The following is a 21,068-nucleotide window of genomic DNA, read 5'->3' as shown; positions in this document are numbered from 1 at the left end:
TCTGTCGCATTGATACAAGTGATACCTATTTCCGTGACAGAACCGCGCGTAAACGCATGCGCACTGAAACACATTCTGCTATCGACCTTGTGATAATCGCAGAATTAAACCATAGATTTCGAAGACACAGCTGAGGTAATTTTACTTATTTCTAAAACCAGATTTCATAATGTGCCTCATTGAGTCGAGGGTTTTTGTGTTTTACTAGGTGTATCAACCCTTAAACATTTTTCGATCGGTATCTGAATGCGTAAAACATTAGTGTTCACATTGTGTTTACTTAACGCTTGTTGCAGCGTGAGCACACTTTAATAAGAGTAACAAGTAAAATGTTCATTCATATGTTTAGAAATTAAACACTTTGATTTAAATTGCAGGATGCTAACGTTTTCAAGGTGCAACGATTTAAATCATTACTGAAATAAAACTTAGTTTTGAAGAAAGACGGTACCTCTTAGATCAGCAAAGGGATTGTTCAAAGACATGCTACAACTGAGAAGGTATCAGTCTCTAGTTCATAAAAGCCGTCAGCCATCACTTTGGCGACCGCTACACTTTATACGCCGTTTGCTGGCAGTAGTCCCATCCCGCCCTTGCTAAATCGATCCAATTTTACAATACATAGAACACCGCGTCGAGTCTGCAGTAGAGAATATTTCGGATTGTATGCGATCACAAGTAAAGAGATTATGTCCGCGTATAACGTAAAATGAAATAACGGGCACTGGAATATTGTTGAATGAATTATCTTCATACGACGTTGCGATGTTTTTGACATTTTCTCATTTGTAGGAAAGAAATGACTGCGCTGGGTATGAACAACCATCATTGTCGATGTGTTTTCAGTGTTGACGGAGAAAATGTAAAAAAAAATTTTTTTCATTTTATCCGCTGCTTATTGACAGCCTTTCCCTTTGTAGTTTTTGTACAGACGGTTGACGAAAATGAAAGGTCTCTAGAAAAAAATGGCTTTTGACGTGGTTTTAACCTGCTTCCCGGCAGAAATGCTTAAAGCATCAACACAACAGCAAGGGGATCAATTTCAACAGATTACTTATAGCTCGTTTACACATAATCAATACAACAATAGTTCTCAAGAGACATAATTGCATTCATCTAAAAAGGGATATAACTTAAACAGCCTCCGCATTTAATGCCCCCAATTTCAGAATTTTTAACTCAATCCTGTATTTTTTTGCTTAAAATTCTTCATTTAAAAATGAATATTAAGTGCCACGTGTTATGTACAAATATTATATGTGTTCTGTACACCAGAGTTGCACTGCTGTCACTGGATTAAGTGTGAAAACCTAAGAGCATTTGGCAAATCTCACAAGTACACCCTGTTTTGACACGTATTATATGAGGCGTAAAGTGATAGTTTACTCATGAGAATAGCTACGTAACTATAGCGAGTGACACGGTTTTTTTAACCTCACAATAATATAGTATAACAAAAACCCTTCATCAAAATTACATTTCCGATGATGTAAATGACCCATTTTGAAATGTTAATGAGATTTTACTTTACCATTCCTCGCTATCATAGTCAACTATAAATGTTTGAATCTACGGACAACAGTTGAAACTTTATTTCACACATATGTCTTGTTGCGGGAAGCAATACATTTTCCTCTCTACAGTTTTGTCTTATGGTATTATGCGCCTAAAAAGTGAAAGACTTAAACTTTCGCAAAATCTTTTCTCAAGAAATCTTTCAACCATACTCTCTTTTTCAAAATCAAGAATAAACATTACGATGCAAATTTTTATGCTAGAGAAACAAATTCCCCACGATTTACTGATATTTGAAATTGAAAATAGCCGCCATCCCCGTGTCAACTCTACGGAGAAAAATAGATTTTTCGATTTTCCAAGAGCTTCAAAATGAGCCCCACAAGTGGTAGATTAGAATAGAATTGTAAAAGTTTGAGAGTCGGAATGTCTGTCTCCGAGGCGTATTCTACCTTAGTGTGTGAAATATTAAGTGTACTCTAGCAAACATAATATTATGTGAAGAATAAGCGACGATATCTTTGATAAGTGACGACAGACATTTTAAACTCTTTTAAACTGTGTAAATTTTAGTGTAAATTTCTTTTAGATTAGCTGTAATGTCTTCAGTTTTTCATCAATGATTGGTGACCCTAATTCAGGTAGAATCCTGCAGAATTCGAGTCTTCTGGTTTTGTGTTTTCATTTTCTATTTTCTTTGAAGATAGACCTATGCTTATGCAACGTCTCAGCAAATTCATAGAGTAAAATTTACGATGATACAAATAAATACCTTACCAATGCACTTATCTCCCTATCGCAATCCACGTTGTATTCATTGTCGCCATATGTATCAGAGTCACAATAATGAAATATATCAATAAGTTCCTTACCTTTGAAGAAAAGATACGGAATCTGGTTTAGGTGATAGAAGAACAGACTCATCGTCAAATTTAGGTTGTATTCTTGGGTAGTTCAGAGGTCGACCAAAAGATCTTAGGAGAGGAATCATATAGTCAAGATAGGGGAATATCTGAACAAAGCCAAAGTTGCTGCATTTTGAAAAAAAAAACAGTGTACACATAAAGCACGGTCCATAGAGGAACCGTGCATTAACGTTGACCATAAAAAGGCTTGAATATTTGTGAAGTGACGCAATCAGCAAATTGTCACATGTTGGAAAATAGAAAGCAAAAAACAATATGCATTTGTGACAACCAATGTAGCAAAATCTAATCTATATTTTAAGTAACCCTGACAGACGCAACTATAATCTCGAATTCTAACGCGTGTCTTTACCCTTCTACATTTTCATCTCTTGTTTACGCATCCCCCTTCCCCAAAGGTCGCAATCGATGTTTGCATGATGGTAGTTTTCCGGTACTTTCACATAGCCATAACGTGCCCGCTTGCAATCAGTGATCTGCCAATGATTACAGCAAAGTCCCAATGCGCAATGTGGGCAAGGTCAGGGTAAAGAAGCGATTTATCACTCAGATGTTTGTTTACTCATCAAAGGGGAAGGTAACGTCAAAGTATGCCGACAGTTTATTGACCTAGAATGCACAACAAATCAATGCAGAACATCTCAGATGCACGGCAGTTTCGGAGTGAAGAAACGGCACAATTAGGTGCTTTTCAGTTTTCACAAAATCAGGTGTAGCATTCAAAGCAATTTACAGCCATAACCAACCGGTAGGACAAACTGAATATTCGCTCTTAAAAACTTTGATTAGCAAACGTTGACAAGATATTCTGAAGGGTGTTGCCCAATGATTTAGGGCGTCGATTTTAGAGTATAGATAGAGATCATGAAGATAAATATCAGTGTCGTCGTCCACAACTTTGGACTTGAAGCATATGACCTTATTATCGACAGTTGACATTATTGATGGCATCTATTCTCTGTGGTCATGGTGCCTCTATGTGACTTCGCCATTCTCAAGACAGAAACACTGTGCGAAGCTGATGTTATCTATAAGTTTCAAAATGAGGTCAAACGAGTCGTGGAACAGCTAGGTATTGTATATGTCATAAAAATAGTGACAACATCACTGTTCGCTCCCATATAGTTATCAAAACAAGTCAACAATTGTATGAAACATGGACATACATATACAGACAGACTGACATACACAGACTGGCACAGAGTGATGACATTGACGCCAAGTGTGCCTTGGCCCATGGAGAGTGATAAAGATATAACAAACAGCTGAATGTAATGATAAGATAGCTAAGTATAGGCCTATACAGGCACTGAGAGTGTATATGTTACAGCAATTTGATTAGTTTCGTTTCCTTTTCTACTTCTGTGATATTATTTAAGACAATCAATCTGCAAGGCAGTTTATGTATTGACAAATATGTTATCTTTTACAAGCACACAGTAAACTGTTCTTGATTTTTCATTTACAATATTTGACATAGACTGAAATACATAACATGCAACCAATGTTTACACTTTGCCAATACACCAGATACATGGAGAAATTTCAACATACAATCATCAAATCAGAAACCCTACAGGAATAAGTAAACATTGTTTTCTTCCAGAACAGCTGGTACATCCACATCTGGAACAACTTATAAACTTAACCAATTACACAAGGATGATGACACAAGAGATAAAGTTAAACTGTGGTGAACTTGACTATTCCTTTCAAATCCTTACCTAACTTGACATCTTAAACTAAAATACACTGCATGGTTAATTGTGCACAAAAATACACCGGGGTGGACCATTTGATAAGGGATGGTATCTGGAAGATCGATGAGGTACATTATCTTTTTTATCCGATCCATTGTACATTCTTTTTCCCCCCTCTTCCACCTTTGCTTTTTGTCAAACCTTCTCTGGCTGAATTTTTTATTGGCATTTGTTTGGAATTTTTCAAAATCTGCCAGGATTTTTTTTACCGAATTTCAACACCAAATACAGTTTACCATATCAAATGCTTACTAAATCACAACATTATATACTCTTAGTTCCAGTAGGTATAAGATTACCAAAAAAATCTTAAAAATACAAAATGAAAGATATCCCAGTAAAACTGAAAGTTTCGCAAAGTTGCCTAAAAATTCAAAATTCCGGATTTCAACTTAATTTCAATATATCTTATTAACAAAAACCCTAAGGACCGGTTTACTAAATATCAAAGCAATCAGACTGGTAAATTTTGAGAAACAAATTTTTTTACCGAAAATGAGAAAAATTGCCCCCCAAAATACAAAATTGAAGATTTTATCCTAATTTTAAATATATCTAATTAACATAAGCCCTAGGAACCTGTACACTAGATATCAAAGCTACCAGATCAGAAGTTTTAGGAGAAAAAAGTTTTTGACCAAAAAAGGCAAAAATTGCCCCCAAAATAAAAAAAAATTGCCAGTTTCAACATACCTTCAATACATTATATTGAGATTAATCTTAGATACCTGTATACCAAATACATGTATCAAAGCTATCAAATCAGCAGTTTTTCGATTAAAAAAAATTTCATCAAAAATTGGGAAAATTGCCCCAAAATTACAAATATGACAATATCAATACAATTTATTTGTACAAGCATGACTGAGGTCATTCTGAGGAACATGAATATCAAGTTTCATAGCAATCAGACAAGCGATTTCAGAGAACAAGATTTTTTGACTAAAAACGGAAAAAATACCCTAAAAATACAAATATGCAAATTTCATCCCAATTTTTGCACATATAATGTAGAATACCTAAAGAAATCAGCATATCAAGTTTCAACCAAATCTGGCCAATGCTTACTGAGTTTTAGCCATTTGCAGGATTTTTCCTTGTTCCCCCCTCATTTGCATATTTTTGGCACTGACATGTTCATTTGAACAAATTCACATCTCCACCCCTAGGTGCACCTGTACACCAAATACTAGGAGTTTTTGATGTGGACGGACTAACAGACATACATACATACTTCCATACACACAGACGCCATTTTGCCACCTTATACGAATACCTCCCATTTGCATATATACATATGCATATATGGGAGCGTAAAAATTCTGGATTTATTTGTGCCAATTGAGTTCTATCCAGAAACACGCACACAGATACATCAACCGATAAATACAAACTCGTTACGGATTACAGGGAGGCAAATACATGTATAGTCAAAGTGGTAATATCATTGTCCAACAATTTTTTTGATGAAATGAGTCAATTTGGCTACCAAAAAGTCGTATTGTCTTCATTTCCGCCATTTTAAGAGCTGCATTCCTACATACTTGTTGCTTTCAAGTCGGTGCAGCCGAGTATAGCAGTGTGTTATAGGTATCTGCAAATCGGTTTTTGTCCCGCATATACAATACTGAATGCATTTACACTTAAATTTGCTCAGAAGTAGATTTCAAAGACGGTATTTTAGTTACGAGTGGGTACGATGTCATCGATGGTACCTTGTTATTATGAACAGTCGATCTGATCAGTAGAATTAATATCGCCTTGAAAAATACTTATGTTAATATTGAATGATGATAACCTCGGCAAAAAAAAGCTGGAACGTGTGCTCGGTCAGAAATTGTGGTAGTTTTCCGCCGTTATGCATGTGTTTGCTTAGAAAAAAAATGATGATTCCTGAAAGCATAATGCAAATTCAAAAAAACGGTTAAATGGAATTAGTTTACCGATGTCTTGGAATAAAGGCAATATAAACATTTTCTCACTGCGACCCCTCCATATTCTGTAGTGGTCACGAAGTACTCATACATATACATACTCGCTATAGCACGCGTACATCACCAAGCAATGAATACATCGCTAAAATGCGCCTCATACAGCCTCAGTCAACCAGCAGAACTATCAACTAAGGATAGAAAATTCAGTGATTTCTCGATCGGATTCGAACTCTCAACGTACGGTACCTAGTCACCTAGCGAAGACATCACTTTCAAAACATCTCGGTTAAATCCCCACCCTTAAAAATGATTACAGATTTTAGGTCGTTGGTGTAGACACAGGGGATGGCATAGATTGCAAAACAGTCAAATTCACTACTAAAATGTGTCAACATTTCATGTATTTATCCAAAATGGTAAGATATGGTCACGTGTCCAAACATAGGGTTGCAAATTACAACGAACAACAATAACAGCGAGGGGACAGATACTCAGACTCTAAATTTTTCAGTTACTGTACTGTTCTGATCTACCGCTCATTGGGTCCCGTTTTTAATTCCCTGGAGCAGTGTAGTAAGAAATACTTTAACTGTCTTAATTTTTTACCAAAAGTCGAAAACTTTAATTTTCCGCACAGAGTTCTGAAGCAGCACAGAGATGGCGGCCATTTTGAATTTCAAATATCTGTAATCAGTTTTTGTCCCGCATATACAAATATCTACCAAACTTTGCAAGGAATAAATGAATGGTTGAAAGTTTCATTGAGGAAAGTTTGGACGAAATATTAAAGTATTTTAGCACCATTTAAAATTCAATCTAGATCAATTTCCATTTACCTAAGTTTAACAACAGAAGATGATACATTCGGGGCATTTTGCTCTTTAAGAAGCCATGACAGTAAAGAAGAATAAGCGATACCTTGCTTCGCTATTTCGTGTGAAAAAGATTTATTCAGCGTAAAGGTGTCTTTGAGAAACCATAATATTGAAGGATACTCTGCAGTAAGCTTTTTATGATGAATGGTGTATAAGAACGGTGAGAACAAATTCTAGTTTGAGTTCTAAAACCTCAGCCCAACCAGATAACACATACATCAGTACGGAAGGGCAAGGTCTTCCTTTGTGTGAAAATACTATTGTAGTGCTAAACTATAAAAGTCAATCTGAGAGTTACATGCCGTCCTGGCAAAAAAGGACGGCATTTCAGAAATCAAAAATTTGGACGACTGAAGATTAGTGGACACAACTTTGATTGCTAACTAAACATGATTTTCTTAGGAGGCTCTAAGTAATACTGATGGTGTGAGTGGACTCCTTATGTTACTAACAATTCCAACACAATTTCGTTGTGTCCTTGAATCTTCAGTCTTGCCAAAAAATTAAAACTTCTGATTACAGTTATAACTCTAACTTCTTTAAGACCCTTCCAAAGCTTTCAAATTCCAACGCACTGGAAGTATTATTAGGGTAATAAACCTTTGATAAATATTTTAATGTACTGGAAAGAAACAATAACATTTGTCACATCTCCGAAGATAGCATCTGAAGCAGGAAATTGTTGACGCAGTCATTGTCAAGAAAAAGAACCTTTCACGGAATTAATGTACAGAAAAATGCATATTCCGCATACATACAATGCTTCAATACGATAACAAGAAACTAAACCCAATCCTACTGCGCATCACGAATTACAAACATAAACTATCAAAAGATGGTGAAATCTTCAGATGTAGGATGCATCCGGAGTAAAAAAGGGCAGTATTCGACGAAAAGCGTGGGCAAGATGTTAGAGTAGGACGTTACATAATAAAACAAATCCCAAAATAAGGATTTACCTGACTTAAAATGATTAGTTACCCAAACCTGATATCATCCGAAGGCGTCAATTTTGCAAATTCACAGTTTTCAGAACCTCTTTCTTAATGCATTCCAGTTACTGAATTGGCCTTTCGATACAATGGAACATTCCGTGAAACCGTTAGAGTATCTTATTTTGACCTGTGTGGAGGCAATACAAGATGGTGTCCTCCTTTGTACTGAAAAATTGCATATTGACAACCAAATAGATTGTGGTGAGGATACATCATATAAGAGCTCTTGGGACAAATACAGCAGCGGCTCGAAAGATTGCAACTGATTGGCTGGTTTGAAATGATTTATTAAATAAGGTGCACATCACAAGTGAAAGCCCTTGAGCAAGCTGCTTTACAATTGTAAACCATGCCACGTATACTTGTCACTTGTCAGAATTCCACATTGCACATTGTTGGTTCTAAAACTCATTATTGGAATATATTACTAGGTACATGTAGTTAAAATGTTTGAATGTAGGAATTGTTGAAACAACATTAAGAGAATGAATGGCATTTTTATGTTTTTATGTTATAAATTACGTTCTCATCATCACATTACAAATAAGATTGATCACGCATGGCATCAAATAAAATATGTTTTTCCACTTCGTTGCTGTTGCATTCTTATGTAAGCAACCAGTATTGCATGCGTATATATTGATACCGTTCTTGGCATACATGTAGGTACATACTTCCCGCCGCTCATCAGCATATATATATTTGTTTTCCGGCAGAACCTAAGATTGCGTAACCGATTTCTCTGTTTGCTCCGTCTTTTAGCGGATAATGAGGGAATGTACTATGTTTTGTCGATAACTCGTTCAGCACATTTTAATGTTACAACAATTATAGCTGACTCACAATATAAATTGATAATATGTCAACGGATAATGGCTTTACCCATTCTAAATTTAATTCAAAGTACTTATATTGCGGGAAAAATCTATTAAATAATTCATTGGATGCCTTATTTATCGCAATCTTTGCAGTCGGTATTTTTAGGACTATTGTGTACATTTCACGATAGGAAACTTGAAGTCATGAACCACTCGCAGATATCGGAAAGGACATTATTTATAGATAGCCTGTCGTGATAAACGGATGGGAAGGTTTTACTTTGTCCACTCTACAAAGTAATGCAGCTTATCTATATCTATGTCTACAGAGAATTAATATTATGAAGGAAGGAAGAAACCCCTTATCTATGAGGATCTTCTAAATAAATCGTCAGTCAAGTTCATGTACTGCAAAATTAATCATTTACTCCTCTACTACAAGCTGTCAGTGTCAAGATTACGAAATGACTCGAATCCAATATAAACTGTACACAACGCAAGGGTCGGATGTATATGAAAGAAAGCATTGATTTGCCGATCCCTGTCATCAGATTTCCCCTTAAAACAAAATTAATGTGGTTGACGTTTCCATAGTTACGAGCTTGGGCGATGTCAACGACCGTTATGGTTGCCCGGATGTATTCTTGATTTCATTTCTTCTCTCTGAGAAGCACTGTCTCCGATAGGTACAATTCTCTACGGCTCTTTTTGTTGCTGATACCTCTGACATCTGAATTGTTCCTTCTGAAACCAGAGAAATCATAATGTTAATCAAATCTCTTTGATAATTCAGAAAGCAGACTGGTGTAAAGTCTGGCACATGATAAAAAGGAATTAGTTTTTTTTAGAAACGACTGACGTCAATGTGTGTTGAGAGTATTCGGGCGCACAGTCACGCTCAAATCTGAAACGTGCCAAACGGTAATTCCGTGCCTGGCTGATTCATTTATGAGGTATACAGTTAACTATCATGTTCATGTTTATCTGCATCTATAAAATGTGACCGGGAGCAGCGCTCTGGGCGAGTCAGATTTTGTGAAATGTTCTTTTCACTGGATACATGTCAAGGGAACATGGTGAAAACAAGCTATTACTTACGCAGAATTCAAATGAATGTCGATGTCTCCAACAATAAGTCCATCGGCCTGCAGAGAAAAAGATACCAAACTGTAATTCATTTTACGCTTAGTTAAGTGTCACCGTAGACGGTCGGTGGTTCTCCTCTGCTTATAGCTCACACAGACACACAGACACCGTCACAGACACAGACACACACATGCAATACGACAATTCACATCAACAACACAGAACGATTCCATACATGTATGACTTTCTGCTTTTGAATTTCTGTAAGTGACGATGGAAAGTACTGGGCCAAAGATTCAGTATGACATTGGTGGAATACATCCAAACTCATAAGGATTCCGTCCAAGGCATTTGACTTTCTGTAAGTGATGATCGCAATTTCTAGGCCCAAAATTCAGCACGACATCGGCATAATGTGAACAAAAGGCGTGAGCTGCCTCTTTACCGTGCTTATGTGATTTGGTAAGAGAACTACACTAGAGACTCAGGCGCATCTGTTAACTGGAATTACACGTACTTTATGTCTCATTCAATATTTACTTTAGAAGGTTGCTTTTTGAAATAATTTCTTTTGAATTGTGTTAGCTCAAGGTTAGTGGACAATGAATGTGGGACTTTATTAAATTGTTTACACATCCAGTCACTGTCAAAGAAGATTCTTTTCACTTGAAGACACTACAGTCGTGTCTCATCGCAACTTTTCTAGCCTACATCTGCATGTTTTTCACTTCAAGAAGAAGCAAGGTGATCGAGGAACATGCCTGATAGAAAGGGTATTACAACAGGAAAAAAGTTTCTTTGGTCTAACAATATGTTCCATTGCATTGCCTTAACTTCGATGCACATAATACATGAATTGTATAGACTAAGGAGCTATACAAAAACCAGTTGTCCATGAATATGTTCAACTTTTGCACATGGTAAACCAAATTCGCACTAAAAAAAAACTAAGTGTTCTTAAAATGTCAGACTCCTCTGAAATTTTAATCATCTGTCTCCAAATGCTAGCAGAACTAGAGTATTCATGAAGACATTTCGTTGATAGAATGAATGGATGCATAATTTTTTAAAATAAAAATTGACAACCTATAGGTCTGTGCCCTCGATACGCAAACCAATGAGTAAGACCTAAATGTTCACCGACCTAGGACGCTTTCCCTTCCTTGCTTATCACTATTATGAAAAAAAAATGATTCCATTTTGTTTTCAGTTTAAAGTAAGAAAACACCCAATTTAAATTTAAACAGCAACGGCCTTCGGTCATTTAAAGACATGATCGATTACGGACAGCAATCATTACACTTACGAGATGCGATTGGAGATTTCTTGAACGTATTTCTTCCACGTGGCCGTGCTCGACCATGTCATGTTGTACAACTACAGGATTGTCAAAGCTATCCTATACGATGAGTAAAAATTGAGACAAAATAGAATTCAGCCATTTTACTTCTCCACATTTGAATACTTAGAAATGTCCTGAGAAGAAAATGCATCATCAGGTACAGAGTTTGAAGAGGATAACATCTTAACGTGTAGGGAAGAACCCGACGAATAATGTAACGTGTCGTCTGCATCATTTCCAGGGATTGAAAAAATATTTTTTATGATATTGGTATGTCGGGTTTTTTAACTTAATTACCTCCTAATTTCGAGTACAGGTGAAAGTGTGTTTTATTTCATCATTTATTAGTATAGCTTTTGTTTACTCTACGATCGTATAATCCGTCTTACATTGCCAGCAAAGGGTGTATATGATACTGAATGGCGGACGAAAAATTACGTTTGTCAACGTTTCCTGCAGTGCTAGAAAATTCACCTTCAAATCGGCCAGGCTTCTGTTGGCATTCACTCGTGTTAGCCTGACACTCCATCCGTCAGCAACGTAATTTTTGGCTTCCGTAGACTTGTGCAGATGACCGGATACGGTGATGGGGTTGGAGGAGGAGTTATGTTGCTGCGCTGAGCTTCTCCCCGTCCTGCCGTAACCATAGCGACGCTTGAAGGCATTTTTTACCTGCAGCAAAAGTACATCAGTTTCGATGAAACGTTTACTAAGATCTTGGACAGTACCAATATCTATGCAGGGGTTAAACCAAACACTATTGAGGCGGCTCTTTTAAGTACCACATACTGTAGTCCAACCAGAAAGTTACACTGCTCCCCCGTATCTATGTCATATAAACAGAGGCGACGTTGCCGTGTTATGTGCGTCATCGCCGATGACAGCAAATCTGTACAAAGTACTCATCCTAATTCTTTTTTCTCACTCTAATGCGCAGACCTCATCGATCACGAACAGTATAAGGCGCTTAACTTGTATCTCTTGAGGTGGTATGCACCTTCAAATCGAAAGACGTACATTTTTGTTCAAACCTTCCTTCAGGAAACTTTAAACCATTCTCTTTCGAAGTCACGAAAAATAAATTGAGGGGTCCCCGTGCAGGATGTGGTACTAGAGGAACAAAGCATCCAATATTTACCGACAACTATAATTTAAAATGACCGCCAACCAAATGTCAACTCTATTAAGGAAAATTACATTTTCAATTTCACAAAAATAAATCGGTGAAAACTTAAATTACTCCATGAGGTTCACAAAAATGAGCCTCAGCATGTAGTATATAGTAAACGTTCGAGAGTTCGGATATCTGTCCCCGCGGCGCTACTTTCCACGTGTGAAAATTTGCATCGTAACTCCCTATGGTGACTTATCTCTAACCGTAAACTGAATTGAATGTGACATCCTATTCGCTTCTACTGTTGGAAATACAACATTTTAGCAAACACCCATTCTGGGGAAAATAGTTCGTACTCTTACATACTTACATCAGGGTTTAGAATACAGTGTGCCACACAGAAAAATAATCCCTGTAACATATAAAAGAACAAGAAGGCAGAACAGTCAATGAATACGTACATGTGTGTATGTATGAGACCCCTAAAAGTGACAGCATGCATGTGGCCATCTTGATCGGTGCACTCAAGAGTGCCATGGTGTTGTTAAAAAAAAATCACGTTTTTTCTCACCACCAGGCACGTGCAATAGTACGATCGGCGAAAGGGTTAATTCACGAGCAGCTATATAGCAATCGTTGGAAAAGAGAAGAAACCTTCCAGGTTTTGTCAGACCAATTGTTGAACCGCATGCGGCTGCCCTTCAAAAGTATTTTTTTTTCTGAGACTAGCAAATCATAAACATCCTATAGATCATCACCAAGCAATTGGGGACCGCCTACTAATTTCCGTCACAATCTTTAAAGTGTAGGGATTCCGGGGTACATAATTGTTACACTGCACGTATATGAATATAGTGTCTGACTTGCCACCTCTTAACGTTGAACAAGTTGAATAATTAAGTTTAACATCCTATGGGTAATTACAATTCGTCTTTTGAGAAATATACGTCCGCTGTGTGATGAGAAGCTTTCTTACCTGTGAGGAATTCAAGATGACGAACATATAGGTGAATAGTAGAGTATTGGTGTTGATGGAAAGAAAGCCAAACACCCAAGATGTCCCAAGTAGTGGAAAGAGTACTAATGTTGCTTTCAGACCAGCTCTGAGGAGAGACAGGAGGAAGGAAGGGATATCTTACATCGATCGATCGATAGATCAATCATTGACAATCAGTCGATAGATCAATCAATCAATGATTAGAATCAGTGTACGTCTATGCACCGGGAGAAGCGCGAAAGGCACACATCTATTCGATTGTATCTCTTTGATTATCTGTGATATTCCCAATAAATTCATGTATGTTTTATCACAGTCCCTCCACGTGTTTCATACAAAAGAGGAGTGGATTTCGTGCTTTTCGCTGTGATAGGAACAGGCAGATTGACTGAAATCAGAGATCAGGGTGAATTCAGTCAGCAAAGCGACAGAACATGTAAGGTATAATTGGAAACTTACGTTTTTATTGCTGTAAGTAAACCTGCTTTATGTTGCCACTGAAACGCGAAACGTATATGAAAGCATATTCGACTTGGTTTACCCACTGCATCACAAAACGTGTGTGATGATGATAACTGTTATGGGATATATTCTAAACAGGATTTTACGCTTCCATGCATACCTGACTTTCTGCCATAATTCGGAGAAAAAGACATGCTATTTTAAGAATGTCATAAATTGTCTAAGCGGCTAGCCAATTGATTATCTAACCACTTTGCGTATTGTATGGCGAGTCGTTTTCAGTTACTGTGACTGAATGAGCATCCACGCTTGAATGGGTTATCCATTAGACATGTTAGATAGACTTCGATGAAGAGAAAATAAAAACTTAAGTGTTCGTCGTAATCGTGTCGGCGTTTTTTTGTTGCAAGCGCGAATTTCATGTGAATGTCATGCTGTCCTTGAAGACCTGTGAACGGTTTGGGGATTGATGATAGACACCGTGGAGGGGGAACCAGACAGAAACATCCTCCAATTATACATCGAATTTTGCGGGACTGTGAGTTCTGTTACACATATCTCTATACTGTACTACGGTTGTGCGTGACCGAACGACTCAGCTACACCATGACCTTGTGTACAAAGTCACAAATGAAACTATCCGATCTTAGCACGTGCACCGGATGAGTTTACTACATATAGCAGACGACAAGTATTTCTTGTGCAGAACCTCCTCCCTGGTTCAAATAATTACTTTGGAGATGAGCTTGACGTGATTGATTCACTTTCGGAGCTCGAGGGGAAATTTTTATACAGGGTCTCGACACTAACAATTTTCTCGCTAAAGGTCAGTGTTCAATTTACAACCCGCCCGAATGCCCGAAACGGGTTTGAATATATTCAATCTTATAAAATCGGGAGTCGGAAAATTGTAATGCTTGAAAATGAAGTAAATAATATGAAACAGCTCTTCCACTGGTCTTTCTGAATGTCTCGGATGAGCAATTTATAATAAAGAATATTTATGATGCGCGTAATACCGAAATGGCGCTCAAGGCGCAGGACAAAACTAGACTACCCCCTAAAGAAATGTGTTCTGAGAGCATGGCGGAATGAAATGTGTGGATTCCAATGGCGTAGTTTTACAGGCAGATTGTTCTAAGGTTTTGGTTCTGAGTGAGAAAAAGACCTTTCACCAGAGGTTTTGTGACAACACGAGGTTTTCCAAAGAGACTTGTGCCAGATGAAGAAAGTGTCTCGTGGAAGTACACATTTGCCAAAGGTCAGAGAGGTATGGTGGCCCAGTGCCTGCAACCAAGTCGAAACAAATTGGATATAGTTTGTTATGTACGCGATTGGTAACAAGTATAGATATTTCAAGAGAGGTCGTATATTGCGTAATGTTTTGGCTTTATACATGTAGACTACAAAGTTTATATTTTGGGGTTTTAATTTAGAGCATATATCTTTTACTTCAACATTTTTGACGAGGAAGATGACAAAATGAGGATGCTCAATTTCATAAAATTAAAGCTTAACCAGACTTAGAGTTAGACTATGATTCGGATACTGCTGCTGAAAACTACTTTTAACACTGGCAATGCCAGATGATTATGTTACTTGTTCCGAAAATACAGTTTAATCATGCCACGTGAAGCTTAGCAAGTACGAGGGTTGGATGAAGCCCTACTGGAATGAGTTTCTATGCTATTTATTTTTCAACATAGTCCCCCTTGCGGTCCACGCACTTCTGCCAGCGGTGCTGCAGCGCTTGGATCCCTGCTTTCATCTTGGTCGTCAAAAAGCCTGAACGGCGGATATGACGTCATCATCGTAGTCAAAATGCCTTCCAGCAAAGTTTCTTCATGTTGGGGAAAACATAAAACTCTGAGGATTCTAGGTCAAGAGAGTATGGTGGGTGTGAAACGAGTTTGAAGCCGCAGTCACGCACTGTTGCCATGGCAATGACTGACTTGTGGGGTGGAGCAATGTCCTGACGGAAAAAGACACCTTTTTTCTCAACGTTCCTCGTCGTTGTTTTGATAGCCGACAGTCAAATACACAGCGAACTGAAAATAAACCAATCAGTTAGTCATCTGATGAGTTGAAATAAATGCAAACCAAGCTTCATTGATCTGGCATCGCTCCTTCATAGTTAGGCTCAAAACTTTTCATCCAACCCTTGTAATTGGTTTATTCCGATTTCAGAATGTAACTCACATGACCGTTCAACTTTTAAGGCACTAGTGTGTCGTCTGCCACAGAAAAAAGGAAAAATTACCAAAGCTGCCAACCTTCTGGAAGGACTGGTAACTTTTTAGAAGTTACCAGATCTGATTTCCGGTACATGATCAGGACAAATATCAAACACTATCGTGCAGATGTCAAAATGTAAGCTCAACTGGACGGGTATGCTTCTAATTACCGAATATTAATCTCTCGCTACAAAAAGCTCCGGAGTAACTTGCCGACCCGCTGCCGTGTAGTATGTGAAGTATGTATTTTATGCAGTATGATAGCGAAGTACAGTAAACATCTATACACGAGTCTCGGGTTATTTCCCGTAAAGCAATGTGAATTGAGCAAATTCAAAGTCATACACTTTGCCATCGTGGTATATTGTCACCTAATGATATCATTATTCCCAATGACATTCACATTGTTGCATTAGGACCAGGCAATTGGGGATACATTTTTGACTTGTTTATCGGAGTTGAGATTTCTAATAAACAATGCCAAACGCCAGCGGTACCAGATGTCAATGAGAAGATATTTCATAGAACCGTATACTTAGCCAGTGGTAGCAGATGCTTGCGAGAAGGTTTTTCACTTGAAAATGAATGAAGGTTACGAGGCGATCTTCCTTTTTCTTGAATAAGCCAGTGGCTTTGTAAGGTCATTGTAACGACTTGACAGTTGTGTACGTCAAAGTAAGTGTATAGTGACAAACGAGTCATATAGTCACATCTATTGATAATGCCATGGCATGATTAATTTTGTCGAATGATTGTGAAGTAGCTAAGGAAGGCCACAGCTCTTGATAAGTGTGAAAGAGTTTAACAAGCTCGTTACTTCTTAGACTGGATAATTCAGCTGTGTATGGGTCTCCGCCGACTCTAAACCCAACCGGTTCATATGTTGAATAACATACTTGTCCTATTGTTCTTTGCCTGTGTGAGGTTAGTGGCTCGAAGTTTCTTCAAAACATTTTCAAAACATTTATCCGATGACGTTAGTCTCGTATGGCAGGAACTGAGTCCGAATGCACAACATATACACCGCACATGCACGAGGAATGACATTGTCTGATTTAGGTTTGATTGGGGTTGACTCTTTATGATAAAACGACAGGAGATAATGGCAATCTGCTAACTTACTTGAACGGAGAGAGTTGAAATTCCTGTCGCTTTGTCCGAACAGTCTTGGTGCGCGACATGATCCTGATAACAACGGAGAGGACGAAGACGTTGAACTGTAATTGAAACGTGCACGGAGTAAATCACTTGAAATTGACAGTAATAGGGAAACCATTGGATGAACTCCGAAACGAGATAATACAGGCTGTTCATTGGATTGCTAGGAGAAATGTTAAAAGTATTTTGTTCAAGTCTAGTCTGTAATGTACGGAGATCCATAATTGCTTTTGTAGATGACACACAATTCAAGGAGCTATGGTACACCTGACAATTCAAGCTAATTAGACTCGATATTCTAAAAGGAGACGTCCATTTTACTACACTTGAAATGGCATTTGACGAGGGTGGGGGCAGCTCCTAACAATGAGTATACTTACAAATAAGACAAGAGTTGCCGTGGGCGCAAAAACGACCAGCAGTGTTTCCGTAGGTAACCAACACCTGGACATTCAAAAAGACAAATATCAAAAATGTTTAGCGTATAAAATCAAACAAACCATATTCTTGCTTCAACGATCAACGGTATACGCGTGCATCGATATTGGATGGGACCGGTTGATTGGAGATGTTGCCGTTCCGAGCCATAAAGTTATTTCTTTTGTAGGACACCCAAACCTGTCAAACAGTGTACTGATGTTGAGCTTAGAAGAATTTAAGTATCATCTCCTGGTGGCTACAGACAGAAGATGCTTTGTCGCCTCATGTTGAGGGTATTAGCTGTTTGAACAATATCGCCGGCAATTTGCAAAACTAAGAGGGGGCTTTAGTCAAAAAAAATTATAACAAATTCTATTCGTGAACGCTCTCTGATCGTGGCTCCGTTTGACAGTGATGGGGATGTATGGTATTTCCACTAACATGTGCCAGATCGAGCAGGACTTGTTGCGGTAACCCCATCAGTTGTTGCCGCAAAGTCGCTGTCGTAAAGAGGACAGTAATTTACAACAATGATGCATGGATCTAACGATCTAAGTTGTTGCAAGGTGTAGAAGAATTTGTTCCATTTCTCTGAAGGTTTAGGAAACATTTCAAATAATAAATACGCTCTTGGTCAGGTAGGCTCTAGGTGAGGTAGCAAATCTACCACTGAAAAATATAGATGACAATCTCCGTCTTTTGAATTAAAGAAGGCCATTTGTTTTATTGAAAAAAATAACAGAATAATCTAATAAGTGTGTGAATCATCTGTCTGTGATTGCTATAAGTGATGCGTGGGGATTTTTGTGGATTCTGAGCCGTAAGACTTTGAATAAATTCATCCTCAAAGGTCGATCTGAATACTCCAAGGACAGTGTTATTTGCGTTTTCCTTCCTTCTATAAGACAGTTGTTTGACTAACACAATTGGAACTAAATTAAGGACAGTGTTATTTGCGTTTTCCTTCCTTCTATAAGACAGTTGTTTGACTAACACAATTGGAACTAAATCGGGATAATTGGATAGTGAAGTTACAGTAATGTCTATATAATCTACAAATGTAAGCTCATCCGCTTTTCTTTTCAAGTTATACACTTGTTTTTATGAGTAATTTGTAATATTGCAACATTCAGCTATAGGGCACCCAACACTTTTGAGAAATTTGAAGAATATGAAGATCCAATTGTGTTGACTTTGAACTATGGAAATATTATTAGCTTTTGAAACTACGAGGCAAATGTTTTAGAGTCACGGTATTCAGCAATGCATCCTCGAGGTCTTGATATTGCAATGACTTCTACCGTACAAGATACCGGATCATGGTGGGCGGTCATTTTTTCAGTCTTTCGCCGATAACTTCGAATGCTTGCCCAAGACGGGTCTGCTCATGGTACGGGAATTCTGAGGCCGCTAAATTGGCATTCGACTTTAAGGGGACAGATATTCGGACTGAGAGTCTCAAACTTTTACAATTTCCTCACGCCCTACCACATCTGGGGGCTAATGCTCATAAAGTGAATAAAGTTTTCACTGACTTAGTTTTGTGAAAATTGGGAATTTTAATATGTTACCTCATATGGAGGTAACACAGACAAAACGGCCATTTTGAAATTTCAAATATCGGTAAATATTGGGTGATGTGTTTCCCTAGTACCAATTTTGCAGAATGCCCCCCAATTTTTATTCTTGAAAAGTTTCAGCAAAAGATTAAGTCTTTCATTTTCAAGGCGTGAACATCAGAATGTACTTTTCCACTTCTATGTTGTTGTGCTTCGGTGATCCTATCCAGCTACCTCAGGCTGTTTGTTCGATTCGTAACTAGGATATTATTACACCTCAGTCTCAATCAAGATTTAAGTTATTGTTTAATCAACGGACTTCAACAATACAAAAATGACACGAGGGTGCGTTGCCTTTAAAATGCCTTCTTTAATCATACAATCAAATTGACGAGAAATAACGTGTTGTGCATCATATAACATAATGTGGAGAATTAGGGTAGTTATAGGTCGAGAACTAATTTACGATGTCGCAGTACAGACTTTGCTCGTTTCCGGGAAATTGTTCATAGTGGCCGAGTTTAAAATAGCGTAACTAACTTAGTTACACACTAGTTTTTATAAAGTCTACTATGCAATGAACTCGTACGACAAGGAAATACCACCTACTTCCAACTACCTACTACCTAGTACCTACTGGGTGATGAGTAACTTTCAAAGCCCGCCCTTGTGACGAAGGAAAGTTTTCCTTAATTCTGCAGGTTACAAGTTACACGTACATTGTGAAACAAGATCCGAACATGAACACATCATTGTATTAATGTGTGTGTGTATATATATATATATATATATATATATATATATATATATATATATATATATATATATATATTGTTACGTGCAGAGAAAACGAACAAAAGGGTGAACTCAGCAGTTAACGTTTAAACAAAATTTATTACGAAAATAAAACTAATTGCTAAGTCAGGGATAGAGTAAAGCTTTAAAAGTGTACAGACTACTTATCTCAGCTGGGACGGCAAAGCTCCAGTCTCAGAGTTGTAACAGTCAGTTGGATGAATGAACAGTCCTTTGGCTTGCAGGCTTGAAACTGCACAAAGTCCACAGTATAAATCCAGCGTTGGCAGTGAAGGTCTTGAAAAGTCTTGAGAATGACTACTGCTGGAGTTTAGTAACACACAAGAGACACGATCCCAAAAGTCTGACTGGAAGCTGAGCACGTCCCTTTTATAAAGGCATATAAGAACAATCTAGAACCTTTTATTGACATGCTAATTACTGTTCTAAAATTATCTCCCTTACACAACTAATCAACTTTCCAGAACATTCCAAACATGACTAATTGAATTCAAGGTTGTGAGGTCATTAAGGGCAGTGACCTTGAGAATGTTCTAGACTAATTGAACTCATGTCATGATGAGTGTGGGGTAAATGACCTACATAACACACCCCCTCTTCAAAAAAAGAAAATTTTTCAAAGAAAAATCTTTCTTTTACAAATGTAATCTTGAAAAGGATTTAAGTACTCAAATTTTGTTTTACTCTAAAGTAAAATTTCTTGAAAGTGAACAACAATAAACTCTAAATACGAGAGAGACAGTCTGCAATTAAATTGTCTCTGCCTTTGATATGTCTAATGTCAAGATTAAACTCCTGTAACATTAAACTCCATCTTAGCAATCTCTGATTTTTGCCTTTAAATTTCTGCAGAAAAACAAGAGGGTTGTGATCAATATAAACCACTATTGGCTGATTTGAAGAAGTAACATAAACTTCAAAATGCTGTAAAGCTAATATCAAAGATAAACACTCTTTTTCAATTGTAGAGTAGTTTCTCTGGGATTTGTTAATTTGCGTGAAAAATAGCAAACAGGATGATCTACACCATGACTATCCTCTTGCAATAAAACAGCAC

At 37.6% G+C, this 21,068-nt stretch overlaps 1 protein-coding gene across 1 annotated transcript in view; it reads right to left on the bottom strand.

The window, feature by feature from the left end:
* Positions 1–7,065: 7,065 nt before the first annotated feature.
* LOC139130594 (adhesion G protein-coupled receptor L4-like) overlaps positions 7,066–21,068 on the bottom strand; it is a 52,993-nt gene continuing 38,990 nt past the window's right edge. Inside the window, exons 22-29 of the mRNA XM_070696342.1 lie at positions 17,597–17,660; positions 17,181–17,275; positions 13,342–13,468; positions 12,736–12,777; positions 11,726–11,923; positions 11,216–11,308; positions 9,922–9,968; positions 7,066–9,567 (exon numbers count right to left, since the gene is read on the bottom strand). Coding sequence (XP_070552443.1) covers positions 9,474–9,567; positions 9,922–9,968; positions 11,216–11,308; positions 11,726–11,923; positions 12,736–12,777; positions 13,342–13,468; positions 17,181–17,275; positions 17,597–17,660 — 760 coding nt within the window. The 3' untranslated portion in view covers positions 7,066–9,473. The remainder of the gene's footprint in view (positions 9,568–9,921; positions 9,969–11,215; positions 11,309–11,725; positions 11,924–12,735; positions 12,778–13,341; positions 13,469–17,180; positions 17,276–17,596; positions 17,661–21,068) is intronic.

Source organism: Ptychodera flava, chromosome 4, assembly GCF_041260155.1.
Source record: "Ptychodera flava strain L36383 chromosome 4, AS_Pfla_20210202, whole genome shotgun sequence".
Taxonomy (NCBI): domain Eukaryota; kingdom Metazoa; phylum Hemichordata; class Enteropneusta; family Ptychoderidae; genus Ptychodera; species Ptychodera flava.
The sequence above is the reverse complement of the archived record's forward strand: the minus strand, read 5'-3'. Positions and strand labels throughout refer to the sequence as shown.